This window comes from Protopterus annectens, chromosome 10.part0, assembly GCF_019279795.1.
Source record: "Protopterus annectens isolate FY-2018-M chromosome 10.part0, PAN1.0, whole genome shotgun sequence".
In the NCBI taxonomy this organism is placed as follows: Eukaryota; Metazoa; Chordata; order Ceratodontiformes; family Protopteridae; genus Protopterus; species Protopterus annectens.
This window is the reverse complement of record NC_056744.1, coordinates 1,625,376,477-1,625,400,684: the sequence shown is the minus strand read 5'-3', so window position 1 is coordinate 1,625,400,684 and position 24,208 is coordinate 1,625,376,477. Positions and strand designations below refer to the sequence as shown.

At 45.2% G+C, this 24,208-nt stretch overlaps 1 protein-coding gene across 3 annotated transcripts in view; it reads left to right on the top strand.

The window, feature by feature from the left end:
* The window catches only part of LOC122813803, a 1,224,970-nt gene that overhangs the window by 670,659 nt on the left and 530,103 nt on the right, over positions 1-24,208 (top strand). For all 3 annotated transcript variants that reach the window (XM_044086326.1, XM_044086324.1, XM_044086325.1), the window contains one exon: positions 17,479-17,557. In XM_044086326.1, coding sequence (XP_043942261.1) covers positions 17,479-17,557 — 79 coding nt within the window. The remainder of the gene's footprint in view (positions 1-17,478; positions 17,558-24,208) is intronic.

The window sequence follows — 24,208 nt, the reverse complement described above, 5'->3', positions numbered from 1 at the left end:
CCATGGTTAATGTTCCTTCCATTTTGCATTATGCCTTTTTATACATAACAATAGGCCATACCTCCATCATGCATGCTATGCCTGTGATACTGTGTATAATGTCTGAATGTATCCATCATGATAGCTTTACATTATACATACTTGACATGGTCACCCCTACTGCGAGGCATACATGCACGTCGTGCACACATTACATATGACATCGACAATATCTGCCCATACACATTTGTGCTGTGACACTATACATACATGTCCTATCCCCTGCTGTGGCACTTCATTGTTGGACATCCACTGCCAGCATCAGCGTGGGTGGTGGCATTGTTCTGTGTTTTAAATCACTATGGCACCCCTTGGGTTATCCCAGCTGTGTACATGATGTCCCACTGCTGTGCACACGGTGTCCACAGTGGTTGGTATACTCAGCAGGTTAACACTACATAACCACCTTTCACCGCTCTCTGCTTTATGGACAGGTATCTTTACTGACAAACACTGTTCACATACAGTGCCGATTCGTCATACATATCATGCGTTACACACCAGTACATCTCGTGGGTTCTACATACCTTTCCTGTATTGCTTTCCGTATTCCGTTTGAGTCTCGCTACTGACAAGTGATCGGCTCTTGTAGGAATAACGTCTTTGTTCGGTATGAACATACAGTTTGACTATCCTGGGAGTCTTCCTTATATCCGTCGTCACCTGCGGCATGTGGGTTCATCACACCAATAGCTGTTCCTCGGTGTGTACTTATGCGCATATCACCTGTGCATCTCCTCCATTCGTACGGTACTCGGAACTAGGGCATGGTTCATTCATCGTCTGGGCGTTGGTTATCTGCACTACCTTCGTGGGGATGGTATGTATTGTGTTATATTATGTGTGACTACAACCGCTATGTGTGGCGTCAGGTACATTTCGCTGTGGTGTTAGCCATGGATTGTGTGTGTTGGGTATGGTATTATGTTCCACATGTGGGTGTCCGTGTCCTGCCGGCGTCTGTCAATGGCGTTTTGCATTCTGATGTGTAACATAGCTCTTGGATTCCTGTACACAACGGATGCAGGTATGCATCCGCTGCTGATAGTGGTTCCCACGCGGGATGTTGCGGGTATGCCGCTGTCATTAACTGCCTGTATGTTTTTGCTGCTATTTCAGATTGTATCCCTTTGATATGTGCGATGGGGTATATCGTCGGCTGTGGGTGACTGGTACGGGTTGTGGGCCTTGCATTTGTACATACACGGTATGCTTCTGTGTGTGCTCCATCCCTGCCTGGGGAGCTGCAAGTTACCTGTCTGTTGTTCTAGGAGTGTAGGTTTTGTTGATGTCGTCTGCTGTCGGTACCGCCTGCTTGTGTGCTTCCTGCATGTATTCCTCCGTCACATCGGTAGTATATCTGCAGCTGTTCGTACGTGCCGACTATCCCTTGGCATTTTGTCACGGATATTTACGGTCATTGTGGTCCTGTAGTTGGGATGGCCTGTATGCTACCGGTTGCCACCTATTCGGGTGGCGATTGCTTGTTTAACACTCGTAGAACACACAGCGGTGTTTACGGGACGATCGTGTCCACGATCGGTGCCGGGGTAGCACATGCGTATTTCCGCGGTACATAACTATTGCTGCGTAACATTGCCGATATATCGTATTGGAATTAACATGTCGGCGCCATACATACGGTGATGGTTTGTACATGCGTCCTTTGCATGTCATGTTGGCTATACTCCTGTGGTACATTCTGGGACATTTTCGATTTGCATCGTTTTACGTCGCCATGCGCCTAGCCAGTGAGGAGCTCTCAGTACTACTTTGTGGGTACTGCTATACATACGCCTGTGGTTCCTATACTGTATGCCTACACATGTTATTCCACTCCGCCTGTCACATGTCACCTACATACACATTTTACAGTGTCACACACATTACACTGACACAGCGGAACACACGACACCCTCACCTCACACATAGACATACTGCCACTTTCGCAGGGACGGTTGCACACAGTACCTACGTTGACCACATCGCCGGCTGCGGTGTCTACCTCCGCCCTCATATCCTAAGAATATTACACGCACATGTCCTGTTACTGTATCGTGGCCTGGCGATCATCCCGAATGGTGAATATGCATTTAGGTGGGTTGACCTTTCCATGGGTGGCGTTCCCTGCTCTGTCCACCCTCCCGCATAGTCGGGTTGTCGTTCAGTACGTTTACTATGTTGAGTTTTCGCATCTTACTGCATCTGTAACCTTGCATCCCTGTGATTCCCTGTTTAACTTGTTGTACTTTATATCTGTGTATGTGTACATATATTTCTACGTGTGTAATGATATCTATCTCCATATTTGTGTATGCACATATGTACATATGTAGACACCTTGCGCCGAACGTGGCAGCATACGGCTACGCCGTCTGCTGTCGGACCCGCGTGCGGTTGAGGTGTTGGCGTTCCATGCTCCGCTGGCTGTTGGTTGTGCAGTGTTTGGGTGCTACCTATGTTGGAGTCACACATGGGACCGCCCATACAGTACACATTATGGGCGGACATGTTTGTGTGCCGTACATTTCACTGTGTGTGCAGGTAGGGAGGTGTCAGTCCATGGGGCCTACGCTGTCAGAGTATGTGCTATACGTTCCCTCTTTGCCAAGGCATAGGCATATTGGATGCGCCTCCGTCTGCCTACTGGGGCTGGCACAGTGTGTTCATGGCGCTGAACGCCCTGTGCCTGTGCTTGCCTTGGCAGTTGTGGCGGGCTTGGTGGCCCTACACCATTATGTCCCTGCAGCAGCTGTTTCCGCAGGATCATATTATATAGCATAGCACATACTATGAATATGTGGGCACATGTGCCTAGAGAGTACTGCAAGGCTCCACCAGATGTATCCAAGCACCGGAACCGTGATTTCAACATCCCAAACACACGCTCTATGATTATTCTGGTTTGTGCGTGTGCCTCATTATGGCGTTCTTGCATGTGTGTGTGTGCATTTCTGATGGGTGTGATCATCCACGGCTCCAATGCGTAGCCAGCATCCCCCACAAGGTGACCTTGTGTGATGTCCCCCCTGGCGAATACCTGATACAGCTGTGAGGCATGCCAGATATGGGAGTCGTGGTAGCTTCCAGGGCTGCCAGCACACACATCCATGATAATGCCCTGCGCATTGCACACGACCTGGCAATTGATGGAGGGGAATCCCTTGCGGTTTATGTAGCGTCTACCCTGCTCATATATATACTCATGGGCATGTCGTAACATGGCATCCAGAAACTGGTGTAGTACCCTGGATGCTGATGCCTGTGAGATGCCCATTATATCCCCGGTTGGCCTTTGAAAGGTACCTGTTGCCAGTATTCGCAAGCTTACACATACCTTTGTGTCCACTGGGATGGGCTCCCCTCTGTTGTCTCTTGTTCTCAGACTTGGCCGGCACAGCTCCACTATTTGCTGTAACGTGTCCCTGTCCGCCCTGTAACGCTCTACTATCTCCAGGTCTTGCAGCCCCTGGTAGGTCACCCTTGGTCTGAACACTCTCCTTCTCCTCTGAGGCCTCCGGTAGTTGTCGGCACCCTCCTCCGCAACTCCGTCTGTCTCTAACACATGCCGATGCATCACGGCCACGGCAGCACCCAACATATACATTTTAAAAGTTTCCCGTGTGTTTACACCGTAAGGCGCAGCATTTGGGAATTTGCGCTGTGTGTTGTGTGCATTCCCACTTTATAGTGTTGTGCTGTACACCCAGTGATGTCATTGGGTGTGTCTCTGCTGCCGTATCTGTGGGTTATCTTCCGTGTTTTACCATTGGCACTGCAACGCTGTTGCCTTTGGTGTTACATTACACTTGCCTGCATTGGTTTAGCTTTACACCTTACTTTACTGTTTCTGCACGTTGCACCTACTATTTACGGGAGTGCATCCTGCAGGCACATGACATGTCATGCATTTTGTCTGCCGCCGCCGTTATGCTAACTCTCTCCTTGGCTGTGCTGTATCGGTTCTTCGCATTTCTGCAACATCCACTACTTTCTTTGCATTCATATTCCTCCCCTTTCCCGTTTTGCAGGTTTCTGCATGCAGAGTTGTCAGCTGCCGCGATTGCCCTTCGCCGGTTGATTGGTGTTAATTGCTCATTCGACTCAATTACACTGCTTCCGCATTTCCTCATATTCTCCGCATCACCTTCCTGTATCCATGGTTGTTGACGGGGCGGCCGTCACATGACTGGTTTGGGGAACGTAGTCATCCTCGTGCACATGCATCTGTGCGCGCATTGTATACTCTCAGCGCATCTATTTCCTCACATGCGGTCCTGATGCTGTGATGTGCATTGTACAGCCCAGGTTTGCTGGGCTCCAATGTGCTTCCTCCTACAGTGGCACACCCTCTGCGATTGACAGGTATTCCCTCTAGGCCACTCCTCGGTGTTTTACCGCTCGCCGTTTGGTGAAGCCTTACGCGGCGGGGTTTTGCGATTCAGTATTATCTGCCTCATTTGCATGGCATTGACTACTAATACATGGTTACGGCGCCAGACACCGACGCCACTCCTTGGCAACCCTTGGGCTGTGGTTGTGGCTTTCCATTCATACTATGGTGTATTGTGGCTGTGATGCTGATGTGTCTTATACTGCTCTTTTATGGCATTGTCATATTACTTCATTGTTCCTCACCTTCCGCGGACATGTCCTGGGGTTCTGCTGTGGTTTTTGCATACATAACATTTATGTCGTTATTTACATTTTCTGCATGTTTTCTTTTGACATTCTCGGTTTCTTTCCACATTGCCATGTTGCACCACTATGACACATGACGTTGGCAGCCTTCCGTTACTCCTATGTCATGTTTGGATATATGTAAACCGTTTTTTTTTTGGTTTACATTGCCGTGCTGTTATGCTACGCCTGCGCCGCGTGAATCGCTACTTGCCTTCATTTGCATGGTGCAACACCGCACATGGGGTATTTAACATACCTACGCCGGAGGCGGTGCAACTCCGGCGTACGCCGCTGATGCACGTGGGTTTGGATCGTACCTGAATCGCTCGGCGGCCATGTCTGGCGTTGTGGCGCCTACGCCATGCGTGCGCCTGGCGCAAGGTTCATGAATCCCGGGGATTGTCTTTATTGTATGGATGTACAAAGACAGTGAGGTTTTATTTTCATAGAGGAGGCAGTTGGACAGGAAGATCAATTGTTTGTTTTGTATGTATACTGTAAGTTATGGCAGAAGGTTTCCAAGGTTACTTTGGTAAGACAGCTTACAAAATACATCAAATTCTGCCATGAGACATATGGTAAATCTTTCAGTACCTCAGACAGCTCAGTTTATTAAAAATGCGACCATGCTAAAGACATTTTCGCTAATGCCTGTGTTTTTTTAAGCAAGAAACATCTTTATTAAATTGTCTTGTACGACATTGCGATGTTACATTTATATGAATAACAATAAAACATAGTGACACAGTCTCAGTTGTAAACATTATACATTCCAAACCATGCCAACACAACTGTAGCTGCAAACATTATACATCACTTTTAACATATCCAGTCATTGTTAGTCAACCATTTTATAGCTCATTCATATCCTGCCTTCTTTTAAAACTCGTTCTTTCTCTGCATGTATTGATTCCACATTTCCCATTTTGTCCTATGTAATTTGCTTTTGTCGTTTTTAAAGATCCCAGTTCCAGTTGTTTTAACCCGGTTACTGTCTTAATTGCTTCTAGTAAAGTTGGTTTAGACTTTGATTTCCATTTTTGAGTAATTGCGTTTTTTTTGGGGGGGGGGTCATAATTAGACTCAGCAAGGCCTTACTATGTATAGGCAATTCCGAGTTTGTATAATAGCTCAAAAAAAAATAATTTGCTTAGTCAGTCCAACTTGCTCACCCAGCATCTCTGACAGAGCAGTCTACAGGGAATATTTAAAGCCTACCAACTCATTACATTCCCTGAAAATATGTTCCCATTTAACTCTTTCTGCCTCATCCCACCTCCAGTATTTGCTATCTACCTGAGGAAAAATTCTTTGAGGTCTGCTTGGGGTATAAAGTACCTTTGTGAGCATTTCCAGGCAAAGATCCAAAATCTTCTAGATTTTGTTGCATATTTTGGGAGACATGCATATATTCCCCCCGTTGTTTCTTTATGAATTGCTTATCTAATCTCTCTTCCCAGTCCTTCCTAACCTCCTCTGGTTGATTCTTATAGTTATCATGCAATATTTTATATCTTCTGCTAATTATTCCTTTCTTAATGGCAACTTCTGTTCTAGATTCTACTAAAAACTCTACCAGTGCTGGTCTTTCCTTTAGGACCCCACTATTTCTTTCTCTTTGCCTATACTCATATAAATCATTTATATGGAAGGCAGTCTTTAGCCTTCAGTCCAAATATGTTCTTGGCATCTTCCCATTCTGTTACCTTTCCCTCTCTAGTTATTTGCTCCCAGTACCTTGGTTCCTTTGCCAGTTTTCTCCAATATATTTCCACCCTCTCTTACCTATTGTCTGTATACCTAATTACAGTCATCCCTATTGGCAGAATCTCCTTTCTCCATTCCCATGTTGGCCTAGTTCTTAGAAGACCTGCTGCTGCTTTATGAATATAATATTCTGTATGATTATTGTTGTTCCCCTTAAAGGTCTGCATCCAAAATCCCAGTGTCTCCTTGTTACTTGAGCATTCCCCCGTTTCATCATCATCACTTTCCACTTTGAATTATAGTTTTCTGCTTGTGCTGTGTATAGGAGCCTTAACTGTTTTACTCTGAAATACCCCTTCCACTCAGGTAATCCCAATCTGCCCTGTTCTGTTGGAAGAATAAGCTTAATCCCACTTGATTCTTGCCATCTTCCCCTCCCAGGTAAAATCCTTTACCTTTTGCTATATGCTATGCACAACTTCTGTGGTTGATAAAAATATGCCTGACTAGTGTATAAGACTAAAGGGACTAAAAACATTTTAACTGCTTGTATCTTACTATCGATATCCGTATAACAGAGATTCCATTTTCTCAGTTTTTGTATTATCTTTTGTATAGTCTCTTCTCACATATCCTTAGCTGCCACACCAGTATAATTTTTAATGCATACTCTTAAATAGTTCATTTTATGTCCCAATAAATATGGGTATTGATGGGCCAGTTCTTATGCAGGGTACATAATTTACTGCTATTCCTTTTGTTTTTGCATCATTAATTATGTATCCTCTCCACTAACTACCTTGATTATAGCAAGCTCAGATGCTCATAAGCCTAGTACTTATTATACAGCAGGAACTTCTTATTTTAACATTTGTTAATGTCTGTTATGTACTTCACAGATAAAGATTCTAGTTGTCTACTGATGTACTATGTTCTTCATCTGTAAATATGTTGTAAGTAATTGTTATGTAAATTGTTAATCGCTATGTAATCCAATGTAACTACTGTCTGTTTATTTTAACTGTGGATCTTTTCTCCCCGGGCCTCCGCTGAATATGGACCTACGTCCAGTCGGACACTCCTGGTCAACAAATATAAATAAATAAATAAATCCTGAAAAGGTTTGAAACTGTCTCAATATGTTCCACAGCACTGTAATGCCCTTTCTGGTTTTGTCACATAAAATATGATGTCATCTGCAAATAGAGCCAGCTTTTCTTGACTGCCATAACAACCACATCCATGAATTTCTGAGTCCCTTATTTTCTTTGCCAATGGTTCTAAATATAATACAGATAACAAATGGGACAGAGGAGACCCCTGTCTATTTCCTCTGCTCAAGCAGAGATTATCTGCAAAGACCCCACCTACTTTCATTTTCGCCTCTGATCCTTCATATATCCTCCTAACCAACCTTATAATTTTATCAGGCAATGCAAATGCTTCCATAAGTGTGCTCATAAAATCCCAGTTTACTCTGCCAAATGCTTACTCTGCATCAAGACCCACCAGCAACAGTTGTATTTTCTTACATTTTGCTTCCCCCTGAATCATCACTGTTGTGTTTGTGTTGTCAGATCTTTGCCTCTCCTCCACAAAACCACATTGATCCATCCATATCTGTCAATTTTGGCATCACTTTTGCCATTCTTTTAGCCATTATAGAGATAAACACTTTATAATCATGGTTTAGTATTGAAATAGGCATGTATGAAGCTGGATGTGGTGGATCTTTACCCTCTTTAGGTATACATCTACAACCATTTTCTTCCAAAATGGTACTTCTCCTCCTCTTAAAATACTGTTAAACAGAACCTTCCAGTTCTTCATCAGTTTTTTTCCATCCGAGCTTAAAACTTCCACAGAATACCATCTAATCATGGGGACTTTCCTGTAGTTATCCATCACCATTTTTATCTCATCTGCTCCTATCCTAACTGTTAGTAATTGAGCCTCCTCTCCCTCTAGCCTTGGCATATTTAATTCTTCTATAAACATTTCCATTTGTACCTTTTCTTGCTTTCCATATTTCTCTGCTTTATACAAACTTTCATAGAATTTCCAAAATATTTCTTATACTTCTATAGGATCCCTAGATGTAATGTGATCCTATCTCGCCTACATTCTCTACAGATGGGTTCGGAGCCGATCCTCGGCTCCGACTCGGCCGCTATACAATAGAACGCAGTCTCTTATTGGCCGAGTTACCTCGTATCCCAGGATGCACCACTACTGCTTCCCCAGATCTCGTTTGCCGCTTCTGAAGCATAGACGTGGTCTCGGACTTGGCTGAGCTAAGTGCCTCTTAGTGAGATTATTTTCTGTCTATCTAGTTTTGTGCTAAAACTTACCCAAAAGCTGTTTTAACAGCTACTTGTTGTTGTGTGACTGTGTATTTAAAGTTTTTTGTGGTAAAATTGTATTTTTTGTGGTAAGTGATCCCGGGGCCTTGCCCTATCCTAGGCGTTTTAGTTAGAGACTAGGCTGTCGTTTGTGGAGGCCTTTAAGTCTTCCTTTGCCGACACCCCCTTTGATGGGTCCTCACTGTTTGGACCCAAGGTAAAGGACACTTTGACTCGCTGCGAACAGGAGGGTAAGACTTTAACTGCTGTAGGGGCCCGGTTTTCCACTCCCTTCAGACCTTATCCCAAGACTCGAAGAGGAGGGAAAATGTGGTTCCGTGAGTCTCAAAAGCCTTACTCATCGCAGCAGAGCGATTCCCCTTCTAGAGGCAGAGGAGGGGGAAATTTTTCAGGGAGACGCCGTCCCAGAGGCGGCGGAGGCCCCCGCAACACTGGAGACCGCGAGTCCTTTCGTGGCTCCTCCTCCTTCCAGCATCCCTGAAGGAGTACCCGACTGTGCAGCTCCGGAGCCAGTCGGGGTCGTTCGAGGCACCTAAAGGCCTGGGAAAATATCACTCAGGACCAATGGGTGCTCCGAATCATCGCCGGAGGTTACACCATTCCCTTCTCTCAACCCCCCCCTACCATCCCAAAGAATCCCGGACCCGCCACCCAGTCAACGGGATCATGCAGCCAGCGAAATATCAAAGTTGCTTCAAAAAGGAGTCATCCAACCTGTCCCCGCAGATCAGGCCGGATCAGGGACTTACTCAAGATTCTTTTTGGTACCAAAAAAGACCGGGGACTTGAGGCCCATTTTGGATCTCAGCAAGTTAAACCGATTAGTGAAAAAGTCCAAATTCCGGATGGTCACCTTGCAATCCATTCTCCCGCTTTTGGAGAAAGGTGTTTGGATGTGCTCCATAGATCTCAAAGACGCCTATTATCACATTCTGATAGATCAGGCGTCGAGGAGACACTTGCGCTTTAGCCTAGGAGATAGTCATTTCCAGTTCCGTGCACTGCCCTTTGGTCTCACCACAGCCCCCAGGGTGTTCACTAAATGTTTGGCGGTGGTGACTGCTCACCTGAGAAGTCTAGGATTCCAGGTGTTTCCATACCTAGACGACTGGCTCCTAACTGCCACCTCCAGGCATCTACTCTTGAAAACTCTAGCAGCCACTATCTCTCTAGGCAACTCCTTAGGAATCACCTTCAATTAGACAAAATCTGTATTGCTGCCATCTCAGCGTATTCTGTTTATTGGTGCAGAAATAGACTCAAGGCAGATGCGAGTCTATCTTCCTGCGGAAAGGATAACAACGCTGCAGTCTCAGGTTCGGGCATTACTCCTCAGACGTCGCGCTCCAGCGAGAATGGTCCTGCAGCTGTTGGGTTCCATGTCAGCCACCATTCTTCTGGTCCCCTTGGCAAGGTTGCATATGAGGATACTCCAGTGGCTCCTATCAGTCCAGTGGTCTTATCAAGACCTTCCCCTCAGTCACCACATATTGATCACAGAGACGTGCAAACAGGATCTTCGTTGGTGGCTTCTTTCCTCCAACCTGAATCTAAGGCAACCCTTCGTTCCCCCATTCCCCTCGGCCACGTTGACTACGGACGCCTCCCAGACAGGGTGGGGGGGGCATTATCTGGACAGGTCGGTCCAAGGCACGTGGCACACCAACGAGAGTCTTCTCCACATCAATAGCCTGGAAATGAGGGCGGTGCTTTTAACGTTGCAAGCACTGCACGATCACCTTCCCCAGGGTACGATTGCCATTCAGTCCGACAACATGTCGGTAGTCTGGTACTTAAACAAGCAAGGAGGGACCAGGTCTTACCCCCTTTGCAGAGAGGCCATGAAGGTATGGGATTGGGCGATTGCTGCAAGCTTCCTAGTGGCAACACACATTCCGGGGAGATCCAACGTGATAGCCGACAGACTGAGCAGAACTATTCTCTCCCCTCACGAGTGGTCCTTGAACGACAGAGTGGTAACTCAGATTATCACGAGATGGGGAGCTCATTGTTGCGATCTTTTTGCAACTCCCCTCAACGCGAAATGCCAGCAGTTCTTCTCTCTCACCCCAGTTCCGGGGGAGATCCCCAAGGATGCTCTAGTCCAAGTTTGGCCCCCCGGTCTGCTATACGCTTTTCCACCGGTTCCCCTTCTCCCCAAGGTGATTCAGAAGGCGATTCGCTTGGAAAGCAAAATGATTCTAATCGCCCCATACTGGCCTGGTCACGTCTGGTTCCCCTTTCTTCACAAATATGCATTGGAGGGTCCCTGGTTCCTGGACCAAGTTCTGGATCTCTTGACGCATCAGTCAGGACAGCTCCATCAGTCCCTCCATTCATTGAAGTTAGCAGCTTGGCTATTCCTCTTCCGACCATAGTTAGGAGCCATTCTTTCGTCCCTGAAGTCATGCATATTTTGTCCTCGGCCCACAAGACTTCTACTAAAAAGATGTATAGCAATAAATGGAAGAGGTTTGCTATTTGGGCCCAACTCCGAGGATCAGACCCTATGACAGCCTCAGTGTCAGAGGTTCTGAAGTTTTTAGCTTCCCTGTTCTACCAAGGTTGTTCGGTGTCTACCATCAAAGTTCAATTGGCTGCTATTTCCAATTTTCACAAGAGCATAGAACCACCTTTAATGAGCAACAAGTTGTGCAAAGCTTTTATTAAAGGAGCTTGGCTTCTACGGCCCCCTATATCTCATCCTGCACCACCGTGGGACCTTAACGTGGTGTTAGGTGCATTAACCTCATCTCCCTTTGAGCCGGCAGCAACCTGTGACTTAAAATTTCTTTCTTGGAAGACTGCTCTTCTAGTTGCTATTACATCAGCCAGGTGAGTTTCAGAACTTCAAGCCCTATGTGTCAAACCACCATACCTGGTATTTCACAAGGATAGAGTATCTCTTAGACCAAACCCATCCTTTATACCAAAGGTTTGTTCTAACTTTTGTTTGCAACAATCACATGAATTACCGTTTTTTTTCCCTAAGTATTCAAAAAGAGCTGAATATACCTTTCACAGCTTAGACGTGCACAGACAATTACGTTTCTATTTGGATAGGACACACCAAGCACGAAAATCAGATCAACTGTTTGTGTCCTTTTCGGATAGTAAATTAGGCAAAGCCGTCACAAAAGTCACTATTGCCAAGTGGATCAGAGACTGTATCAGTCATATTTATCTCATTTCAAATAAGGAGCTTATAGTTCCAGTGAAAGCTCATTCTACCAGGGCTATGGCCACTTCGGCAGCATTTCATTCCAAGCTCTCTATTAGTGACATTTGTGCGGCTGCTACGTGGTCTTCTCTCCACACCTTTATTTCTCACTACAAATTGGATGTGGCATCTAGGGGTCAAGCTTCCTTCGGTTCCACGGTTCTCAGGAGCGTTTTTCAGTGAGCCACCCAGGAATTAGGTGCTAGGGACGCTGTTCCATCTGTAGAGAATGTAGGCGAGATAGGATCACATTACATCTTTTAGTTATGTACTTACCATAACTTTAGATGTATGGGATCCATCTCGCCTACATTCCTAATAACCCACCCTCCTTCCCCCTGCCTCGTAGACCAGAAGAGACCGGACGATCCGAATTCAACTTCTTCCTCTCTTGAAACACCTGGCAATGTTATAACAACAGTCAGTGTGTGTGTGCATGTGTGCGGACAAACAAGATCTGGGGAAGCAGTAGTGGTGCATCCTGGGATACGAGGTAACTCAGCCAATAAGAGACTCGTTCTATTGTATAGCGGCCGAGTCGGAGCCGAGGATCGGCTCCGAACCCATCTGTAGAGAATGTAGGTGAGATGGATCCCATACATCTAAAGTTATGGTAAGTACATAACTAAAAGTTATCTTCCTTGTAATATGCTCCCTTTTCTTGGTGACAGCCCTTTCTACTTTCTGTTGTCTGAGTCATTGTGCTAAAAGTTTGTGTTCTTGAGTTATTATCAAAAAACAGTTGCTTAACAGCAATCTTTCTAAACTTATGCATATTATCAAGGTAGTCCCTTATTTTCTGTTTAACATTCTATAGTTGCACTACTACTTGTTCTGCAAGATTCACCCTGTTTTGCAATACTTCAATATTTGTCAGTCTCTCTAAATAATTTTTGTTACTTCTTAACCATATCTCCATTTCTTTTATTTCTACCCTATTTTTAAATTCCATTTTAATTCTATCACTCCCTAGCTATATTTTCAGAAGTTTCTATCTTCTCCAATAGGTCCTGAATAATTTCCACTACCCATTCCTTAAATTCCTCTGCTTTCAACAGATGGGGGGAAAGTGCCAGTGCCTCTTTTTAATTTCATAACCCTGTGCTTTTATTTTAGTTATTATTGGTGATTGATCTGAAATAGTTATTAAGCACGTATGAAGACCTTCAGTTAAATGCACATGTTCCTGTGAAATGTAAATTCTGTCTAGACTTGCCCAGTTTTTGTATCTTGGGGAATAATATGAAAATTCACTCCGAATTCCAGGTACTGAATTTACATCTTCCATGCACAATATTTTCATATATTTCTTTAAAAATCTACCCTCCTTTATTATATTTCCCATTCTGGCCCCCTCAGACACATCTTGACTGTTGCAAATCAAATTCCCTTCTCCACCTATAAGTAATATTCCTTGCTGAAAGCTGATTATTTCTCCCAAAACTTTCTTTAGCTTTATTATAGCAGCTTTCTGTAGAATATAAATACATGCCAGTGTAATCCTCCTCCCTTGCCAGTAACCCCTTAGTACTACAAATTTACCATTATTGTCTATTTTTCCTATTCTATTACTATTGGAGCTACTCTTGCAATTAATATAAGTTCTCCTGTCATCTTTTTCCCCAGGTATTCCGCTGAATAACTATCCTGAAAACCTTTCTATATTAAATTCACATATTCATTTCTTTTCAAGCGTGTCTCCTGTAGCATAGCTATTTGCATTTCACATTTTTAATAGAGTTCACTACTCTTTCTTTTTTGGATTTATCTGTAAGACCATTAATGTTTAAAGACATTATAGAAAGAATCATATTCTTGAGGGATTATTATTCCCACCTTTTATGTATAACAGCTTTTTTGTTAATTGTATAGTTCTAGGTTTGGTGTTACATACATGTACTGTTTGGCAGGTTAATCTTTTATACAGCTGTACTTGTCATCTATATTTGAGCCTATGTTACATCTTGCAGAACTTTTTGCTTTAGTGAAACCCCTCAAATAAAAATATACACACACACCTAATACCCCCCTAAAACCTACTAACTTAATAATAACACACAAAACTACATACATCTTCAAATATTGAAGTTTTATCCCCTTTAATAGGAACAGAAGTTTCAAACTGACAATCACACACACACAGCCTCGAGCTAAACAGAAGGAAAGCTTATCCATGCTAAGGCACGTGGTAGAGCTTGTGATTCTATTAAGTGCTGTCTGGTTTTGCCTTAGCTTTATACCTCTCCTAGCTGGGAAGACACGTGAATGCTTTCAGAAAACGTTTTCTCCAAGCTATCTCTCTTTATCAGATGATTTGCTAGATGACGTGAGAACCAGATACAGGACTGCTTACTAGAAAAAAGACCTTATAATATTCAATATTCTTTTTCATTTACTTACTTTCTGTCAAAATTTGTTACTATATAAAGCTAAAGGCCTTAACACAGTCATTCTCCTGTGAAGAATGAGAAAAAGCACACATTTTTTTTGTCCTTGTCTTTTAACCAGATCCCCCCCTTTTTGTTTTACATTGCAGTGCCTATATTTCTTAAAACTAAACAAGGAGAAAAAGAGAGAAAGAAGCAAAAAGAATAAGCAGAAGCACCCATTTACATTAGTATCCTCATTACAGTTAAAAATAACTGAAAAAAATTACTTTTTAACATGCAGAGAAAATCATTCACCACTTAAGTAATACTGTTAAGATTTTTTTTACTTACAGTTAACTCTCTCCCTCCTGTGTCCCTCTCCTGAGTATTTTTCTTAACATTAATGACATGAAGTAGGGGATATGCTTTAGAGTCCCCTTCAGGTTTGACATAGTCCAAACAAGTCCAATATTTCTAGATTTTCTTGTTCTGGCCTGTTTCACAAATATAATTATTGCTTTGTAATCCTATATTCATCATTTTCCAGGTTACTGATTTTAGTCCCCAAACATTAATGACATGAAGTAGAGCATATGATTTAGATTCCACAAGTTTAACAAAGTCCAAGAAAGTCCAATATTTCCAGATTCTCTTGTTCTGTTAATGTTCATCTCCATCTGCCAACTCTTATCTCTGCTTCATCTCCAGTGTATTCTTCAGGTCAACTTCTGTACTTTTTTCCCTCTTCAATCATTTTCCATTCAAACACTGGGAAAGGTTTCACTGGTGCAGTCTCTCTCTGGCATTTATTATCAGAAGAAGAAGTAGCAGAATCTTCTTCTGTTTCACAGCTCACTTTTTGTTGGACAAACTTGTATTTCTTCCTTAGCATGCACTTTATCAAAAAATAGTTTTGTTCCTCCCGGGAAAAATATTTTGAGGATAGCTGTGTAGAGCAGTTTGAATCTCACACCTGTGTCTCAACATTCTCTGAACAGTGGAATAAATTTGCTTCTCTTCTGCCTGGTATACAATGAGTAATCATTCTCCACAAACACTCTGCTGTCTCTCACTTTTAGTACTTTGTCCTTCTGCCACATTTTTGTCAAAATCAACTCCTTCTGTTGTAGGATTGCATATTTACTATTAAAGGTCTAGGTTGCTTTCTTATAGCCAGGTTTGGAGCATACGCACAATGTGCCCTTTCAACTAACAACTCCTGCTCTGGAATACCAGTCCAGTTACTTATTTGTGTTTTCATACAATTAATGCAGTCTGTTCCTTCCAGCTTCTCTGGTGCAGCAAATAATTTCAGGTTTTCCCTACATGCTCTGTCCTCTAATTCTATTATTTTTTGAAATAATCTTGTCTTGTGCATCTAATATTCAGCCAGCCATTTCTTTATTTCATCCTCTGAGATTTGCAGTTCTGTCACCTTATCTGGTCAAAACTTCTTCCATTTTTTCTAGCTTTTTATTGTTTGTGTTGCTATGCTCCATCTGTGTTTTGTTTATTTTAACCAGGTCTGTGTGCAGCTGCTTTATACTTTCTTCAAGGTTACTGGAAGTCATGTCTGGAACTTGCACTGTTTCTTTCTGAACAACTGCAGTACTTTTCCCACTCTGTTTTTTCCTCAACTTTTGTAGCTGATTTTTCTCTGGTTCCTTTATATTTCTTTTTTTCTGGCATCTAGGCAATGCACTTACTCGTCAGTTACTGAAATTTACCCTGAAATGTAGGTCCACTGGCTTTCTTTGCTAAGTTTCTGTTTTCAGATAGGGAGAGCCAGAGTTAAGCTGTTACTCAATGTGCAGCCATCTTAGAAGACTTACTATTGCCTCTTTTGACAGCATTTGTCCATCCGTCACTTGCACTTCTCTGCATCCTTTCATAAGACACTATGTTCTGGATGTGATCTCCAAGGAAAGGTCTTCCTTTGGAACCACAATATTCTGCAAGATTCTGTCAAAAAAGACTCAGGAAGTTATGCTGGGAGCTCAGTCCTAGAGATTAAAGAGGAGGGAATGAATCATTACAGTTACAAAAGTTACTCAATGACTATAAAAATAACTCTAGATGGGGCAACTTCATCCTCTTCAATGTACTTTCCCTCCTGTTCCATCGTGTCAGACACAGAAGAATCTTAGGGGTTACTTAGCTGAGTAGCACAGAGTTGTTTATCTGCATGCACAGAGATATGAAGAGAGAAAAGATGTACATTGTATTATAGGAGGAACTAAAGCCTGGGAAAGTTTTCAGTGCCGATTTGACTTAAACCTGTGGTACAAGTCATAGTGATTGAAGGTGATGCACTTGTATCATTATGGTAAGTTATTTATTGTTTGTATACATCACTTGTATATCAAAAGAAGAAATAGTGCCTTCCCCTTATGGGTCAGAGACATATTTAAGTATCAGACTGGGCTCTACTTTCCTAGAAATGGACAGCTGGGAGGGACCCCATTATCTAATGACATTGTGAAAATTTGTCTTGTAAGCCAGAGATGTTAACTTAAGGCAGGTTTCAGTGAAAAGAAAGTTGGGAGGATAGTCATTCTTGTGGTGTGGGAAGAACCTGAATGGTAAAATGAGTAACATCTCCCTTACTTTGAGATGGCAAAGGGTGCAAATTTCAGTACACTTCATGTCACTCAGTTTCTGACCAAACAAGAAGACAGTTCCTTGGGCTGAAATATAATGGAATGTGTTATTTTATAGATATTATTGTCTAGCATAGTTCACTTCAGGTGGAAATATAAGTAAATAAACTAAGAAAATATCTGGCCTTTTTGAGACCAGGGATGGTGTCTAATCACAGGTGGTTCAGATTTCCAAGGTTGTGTCTTTCTTTTTTCCTTGTGGTACTGTTATTCAGAGGGAGAACATTAGTCTTGATATCTTGCAGTCTACTGAAAGTTACAGAAGCTATTAAACACAACATATCGAAGCTCAAGAAATCTCAGGAGCTATTTTTGTCTCCAAAACTGTTTTATTAACTGCTGAGACAGATGAGTGCTGCTTCAGAGATAAGATGTATGTCTGTGTGTGGACCTAATTATATAAAACTCTTAAAATTGAGTCTTTTATGTGATTCCAGCTTCCATTTCAGGACTCCAGCCAGACAAAACACTGTTGACTAAGACAGAAAGACTTCATCGGTGCAATACGTGCCATTCGTAAGTAAAAACTAAATAATGTTTTAATGGTTAACATGCATCTCAGGGTATTTGAAAACTGCTGTACATTATTTCTGCTGCTGTATTGGAAGTTTGGGGCTTTTGTCTGTGTAAGATATGGGCAGAGATAAAGTTCTAGATCTGGTAGTGAAGAGTTAATGTACAGTACCCCATAGGAGTGATTCCATTGACATCAATACTTCTCAATAGAACTTTACTGGGTGACAAATTGTACCCCCTCTTTCCACGGTACACCACTCTGTGGTTTTTCCTCCAGTTCTTTTTCCCATTACCAAGTCTCTAGTGTGCAGGAAGACAGTCAGTCTTAAATCTCTTTTTTAGAAAATCGCAGCATTTTTACCAGGATGGTCCTTCCAAGGGTTCCTCCCTTGGGAGGATGACACCATAAAGGGAACCACCCAGAGGGGAGGGGAGGTCTGCAAAATTGGGACTTTTCTTTACCTTTCTTCAGTGAGCCCTTCCAGCGATCCCGAGTAGTTGCCCAACTGTCCTGCTCTGGCATTCGGGTGTCATTTGGTTCTTCACCCAGAAGCTTGTGAGGTCATCACCTCTAATGTGTGGATGTAGATTATTAAGAGTCATACCCAGAAACTATACTATTCCGTTATTAGAAATTCCAAATTTCAGTCACAAATGTCTCCCAAGCATTCCACCCTGTCAGAGACAGCAGCCGGTTGTAGAGATTCAGAAGCTGCTGGCAAGTCATGTCATCCAAGAGATCCCGCCAGACCAGCAAGGATCCAGGATCTACTAAAGGTTCTTTTTGGTGTCAAAAAAAGATAAGAAGGCCGAGTTTGGATTTGAACAAATTAAATCCCTTCGTAAAACAGGCCAAATTCCAAATGGCCACAGCTCAGTCCATTCTGTCTCTATTGAGGAAGGATGATTGGATGTGCTTGATAGACTTCAAGGATGCCTATCATCATATCAAAATAGAGAAATGTTCCAGGGGATTCCTCCACTTCTGACTGAGGGCCAGTCATATCAGTTCACAATACTGCCATTTGGTCTCACCTCCCCACCCCCAGGTGTTAAGTGCATGACATTGGCAACTTGACTCCAGCTACATGAATTTCTGGATTTCCGTACCTGGACGATTGAGTCCTCTCTGTTGCCATGAAAGCCTCTCTAATCACGGCCAGGAATACCTTACTCCAGTTGTGTGGCCATTTGGGGATAACTGTCACTTATCAAAAATCAAGCCTATAACCTATCAAGGCACTGGAGTTTATAAGCTGACACTTGGGTACCATCTCCCAGACTGCCAAGCTCCAGAGTAATCTGGCTTTGATCCCAGTCAGTATCTGTGCTTACTCTTGCAAAATCACCTGCTCATGCAGTTTTGAAACTCTCTAGCCACATGGCAGGTTCCATAATGTTGGTTCTCTTAGCAAGGTACCACATGAAAACTCTGCAACGGACTGATCTGAAGTAGTTAACTTCATTTGATCAGCAACCTGTGGGTTACGGATCCGACATGTTCCGCGGCAGCATACCAAGCAGAAAGATTTGAGCTACAAGCTCCTCCCCCTTACCCATACTGCACTGCAACCTCCTTCCAATCCTCAGATCTCATTTGCTGTGGCTTTGCCAAGCACGGGATTCTTAGAGCTCCAGGCAAGCGTAGCAATATTTTACTTCAAACTTCTCTTTTAGTCTACTTTTTTTTTGTGTGTGCGTGTATTTTAATACCTTTCTTTGGGTGTTCTTTCTCCCTAGCCTTTATTTCCCCTGTACCTTTGGTAGTTACTCATCCCTTTGTAGGCCCCTATTTTTCCCTCTTTCAGGTGCGCGTGTGTGGCTCTGTGTGTGACTCTAGTATGGCTAAAAGTCATAAAGTGACTTTTTTCAAATGCTCTGAGTGTGGCCATAAGCTTTTGACAGCAGATGGTCACATTCAGAGCTTGATTTACTTAGGGGTTCCGCACCTTTCTTCGGGCTGCCAGATTTGTGTGGCCTTTAACCCTTGAGCCTTAAGGGATAGGAGGAACAAGCTGATTCTGGCAGGTCTTCTACCCGCGGAATTAGCTTCTTCTCCTTCCCTCTCTGTAGCGACAGCTGCAGCTGCCCAGCCATCCGGCCCTCTTCCCCTGTCTGGGACTCACCCTCCCACCTGGTCTCAGGGAGAACGAGAGGCCAAGAAGGATAAAAAAGAGAGAAGGAAGAGAGAGAGAAAAAAGTCGCAAGCGGCAGGCCGAATTGGACCCCCCCCGCTAAGGTGGTCTGTTCTCCATTAAGAGTGTCCAAGCCTTCCTCCCCACGGCTCCGTTCGCCACGTTTCTCTCCGGAGCCAGAGGAGGAGACCCGACCAGCTTCAAGGCCGTCGTCACGTCGGCCCTCCCAGCCGGCTTCGGCGGCTTCCTCCAGGTCTACTCGCAGCATTTCGGAGGCAGATATGGACAGGATGATGTGTCGATTCTTGCAAAATCAGCTGCAGATGGGAGTGTTGCTGCCTCCCCCTCTCTGGGGGAAGTTCAGCTCCACTGTTTGCCCCGATAGCTCCTTCTGCGATCCACCACCAGATTTCGGAGTCTTCGGATCCGAGGAGCCCCGGAGCCAGGTGGTCGGCGCCAATGGTTATTACTACCTTGATGCTGGCCATGCCCTCAAGCTTATCGGATCCGCTTTTGGATCCGAGCTCTCGGAGCCGAGAGCTGGGCGTCGGATCCGGGGGAGTGAGTGTGTCTTCAGCTCCCTTGCAGTCAGAGCACACCATCCACTCGGGTCCGACCGCTTCGGCACTGATCGCCTCATCGGATCCGAGGGCCCCTGCCACTTGTCTTATAGAGGCCGGTTCCCCTTCGGCATTCGACGTGGTGGAGAGGGTTCTCTCTGGAGGATCAAGACCCCTCACTCTTTCCTCGGTGTCCGCCCCCGCTCCCTCGCAGCTCAGTTTGTTCTCCATCATCTAGTTCCCCCAGGGACAGCCTGTGTCATTGACGCCCCAGCCAGTTCCCCTGGAGGAACATGACTCCGTTGGTTAGCCCCCCTCGGACAGTCCCCTCGAAGAGGTCCCTCAAAAATGCATGTGCAAAAGGAGGCACTTGTACTCCCCTGAGTCCCTCACCGAGGATACCCCCAAATCACCCCTCAACGACGTCTCCTTTTGAGATATTATGGAAATACTCGGCCAAAGGGGGGGGGGGTTCGCCCAAAAACCCTCCTCGGATGAGTCTGTATTCCTGGAGGTGTTCAACACAGGCCCATCTACCTCTTGGCTGCCCCCCCCAGCCGACCCCCTGGTCGACCTGATTGCCACCAGGGCATGGAAGGAGCCGGACACTGTAGAGCCGATACCTAGAAGGCCCAATAAGGTTCTTAGTCCCCCTGCAGACAGAGCTTCATGGAGCAAGGGTTCCCTGGTTGATGCCGTGGTGGTGGCGACGGCCACCAAAAAGGAACTCTCCCAGGAAAGTTGTTTGGTCCATCCCCCTGATAAGGAGTCTCGGCAGTGGACCGCATTGGAAAGCGGACTTTTGCTTCAGCTACCTTGTCTATAAGGGCGTTAAATTACTTGGCTCATGTAATCAGACTGCAGCGGGACCTAGTCAGAGAGTATGCTGAGTCTCCCCCAGAGTCCATGTCAGACGAGGATAAATGGACTTTCTCGGCTCGTATGGACACTCTCAAGTCAGTGTCTAATACTTCTATGCACCTACGTTCCCATGCCATGGAGGGAGCCATGAGAGCTAGCGGGTCCGGTATCGCCTTAAGGCATCATGCCTGGCTTCGACTTTGTGATTTCTCGGAATGCTTCAAGGCATCCTTAGCGAATGCACCCTTTGACGGTTCGACCCTCTTCAGGAAGACAGTCCGCGAGATGCTGGTCCAGAGCGAGAAAGACTGGAAAACGCTGTCAGCTGTCGGAATACGCTTCTCTACCCCTCAAAGGTCTTTCTCTAGGAACCAGCGAGGACAGAAGAAGATGTGGTTCCAGAAATCTCAGCAGGCTCGGAACACTCAGGACCCCTTCTCCCCCAGAGGCAGAGGGGGACAAGGTGGACGCCGGCCCAGAGGCAGAGGGGGACCGAAGAACTTCGGATCACGGGAACCCTTTTCCGACCGACGCACGCAGCAACCTTGAGGGTTTGCCCAACTGCTCCTCTCTGGAGGCAGTCGGGGGGCGTTTTTCGAGGCACCTGGCTCAATGGGAGTCCATCACGACAGATCGCTGGGTGCTTCAGATATTATCCAGAGGCTATTCAACACCCTTCATAAACAAGCCCCCTTACTCAAGGCGCCTCCCAGATGTCCCACCCCCTCAAAGGGAGGCCGCGGCTTTAGAAATAAAAAAGCTGTTAGAAAAAAGAGCCATCCAGCATGTGCCCCCAGACCAGTCCAGATTAGGCATCTACTCTGTACCAGAAAAGACTGGGGACTTAAGGCCGATTCTCGACCTGTCAAAAATGAACCTTTTCGTTGCCAAGGAGAAATTCCATTTGGTCACGATTCAATCCATCCTGCCCCTTTTGCAGGAGGAGGACTGGATGCGTTCCATAGACCTCAAGGATGCGTACTACCATATTCTCATGGAAAGACGGTCCAGGAGGTTTCTCTGCTTTTGGCTAGGGGCCAGTCATTACCAGTTCAGGGTCCTACCCTTTGGTCTCACCACAGCCCCCAGGGTGTTCACCAAGGTCATGGCAGTTGTAGCACCTCACATGAGGCCCCAGGGCATACAGGTCTTCCCGTACCTAGACGACTAGCTCCTCACCACCCCCACCAGGCATCTACTTTCTCTAGCCAGGGATTTCTTCCTCTGGATGTCACCCCAGTTGGGGATAACCATAAATGTCAAGAAGTCTTTCCTCCAGCCTGTTCAAGTGTTAGACTTCATAGGGGCCAGGATAGATACCCTCCAGGCCAGGGCCTTCCTAACGTCAGACAGACATCACAGCATGACTCTGCATGTGCTAGCCCTCTTTCAGTCCCCTGCTCCCTCAGCAGAATTAGTCCTGAGAGCTCTGGGGTCCATGGGGGCAGCGATCAATCTGATTCCTTACGCTCTTCTGCACATGAGGGTTCTACAGTGGACGTTGCAAGTACAGTGGTCTATTCTACACTACCCTCTAGACTTCACGATTCCCCTCAGCAGGGTTTGCAGGAACTCCCTCATGTGGTGGCTTCAATCCCGAGCCCTTCGGGAAGGACAACCTTTCGTTATGTCACCACCCCAGGCCACAGTGACCACGGATGCCTCCCGCCTAGGGTGAGGAGGCATTGTGCGGGCAGGACTATCCAAGGCACGTGGACTCAGACCGAGACCGTACTGCATATAAATGTCCTGGAGATGAGGGCGGTTCTTTTGGCATTGCAGGCCCTTCATGCCTCTCTTCCTCCGGGGACTATTGCTATCCAGTCGGACAATATGTCAGTCATCTGGTATATCAACAAACAGGGGGGAACCAGGTCTTACCCCCTTTGCCGAGAGGCCATGAGAGTTTGGGAATGGGTGATCTCCACCAACTGCTTCCTGTTAGCAGTGCACATTCGGGGTCGGTCCAACATACTGGTGGACAAATTGAGCAGAACTATCCTGTCTCCTTACGAGTGGTCTCTGAATCCTTGTGTAGTGGAACAGATCTCCCTCAAGTGGGGTCAGCCTTGCTGCGTTCTCTTCGCATCACCTTCCAACGCAAAGTGCAGCGAGTTTTTTGCTCTCATTCCTTCTTTGGGAGAAGCCCCCAGAGACTCTCTAGTCCATGCTTGGCCGCCCAGTCTTCTTTATGCGTATCCTCCACTTCCGCTTATGACAACATTTCTGCAGAAAGCTCGCCGGTTGGGGAGCAAGATTATCGTCATAGCCCCATTCTGGCCTTGTCAAGTCTGGTTCCCCTGCCTGCGGTCTCATCTCATAGCTCCACTCTGGATCTTGGATCCCATTCCGGATCTGATTTCTCATCCCTCGGGAATGGCTCCTCCGAACTTGGACGGTCTCAAGCTCTCAGCATGGCTGATCCAGTTCCCTTAGTTGCCAGGACTCCTGGTATTTCTTCCCGAGTCAAGTCTCTCCTGGTGGCGGCACATAAACTCTCTGCCAGGAAGATTTACAGTAGCAAATGGAAACGTTTTTCAATTTGGGCTTCACAAAAGAACTTGGACCCTTTCACCGCTCCTATTTCAGCGGTACTGGAATTCTTGTCTCATATTTTTCAGCAAGGGGCCAGCTCATCTACTGTGAAGGTCCAGCTGGCTGCCATTTCCCATTTTCATATTGGGGACAACTTTGGTTCCCTCGCTGCTGCCAGAATTTGTAAGACCTTTCTAAAAGGCACTTTTCTTTTGAGACCCCCTGTTAGGAATTCATCCCCTTTGTGGGATCTGACCTTAGTTTTTCAGGCATTAGTTGCGCCTCCCTTTGAATCCACAGCTTCCGTTGATCTGAAGTTCTTGTCATGGAAGACGGCATTTTTGGTAGCAATTACTTCAGCCAGGAGAGTGTCGGAGCTTCAGGCTCTCTGTATCAAACCTCCATACCTTGTGTTTCATAAGGATAGGGTATCTCTCAGGACTAATCCCTCCTTTCTCCCTAAAGTTGCTTCCAAGACAAACATTAATCAGTCCATTAATTTTCCTGTCTTTTTCCCTAATTTCCAGAACAAAGGAGAGTATAAACTTAATTTGCTAGAT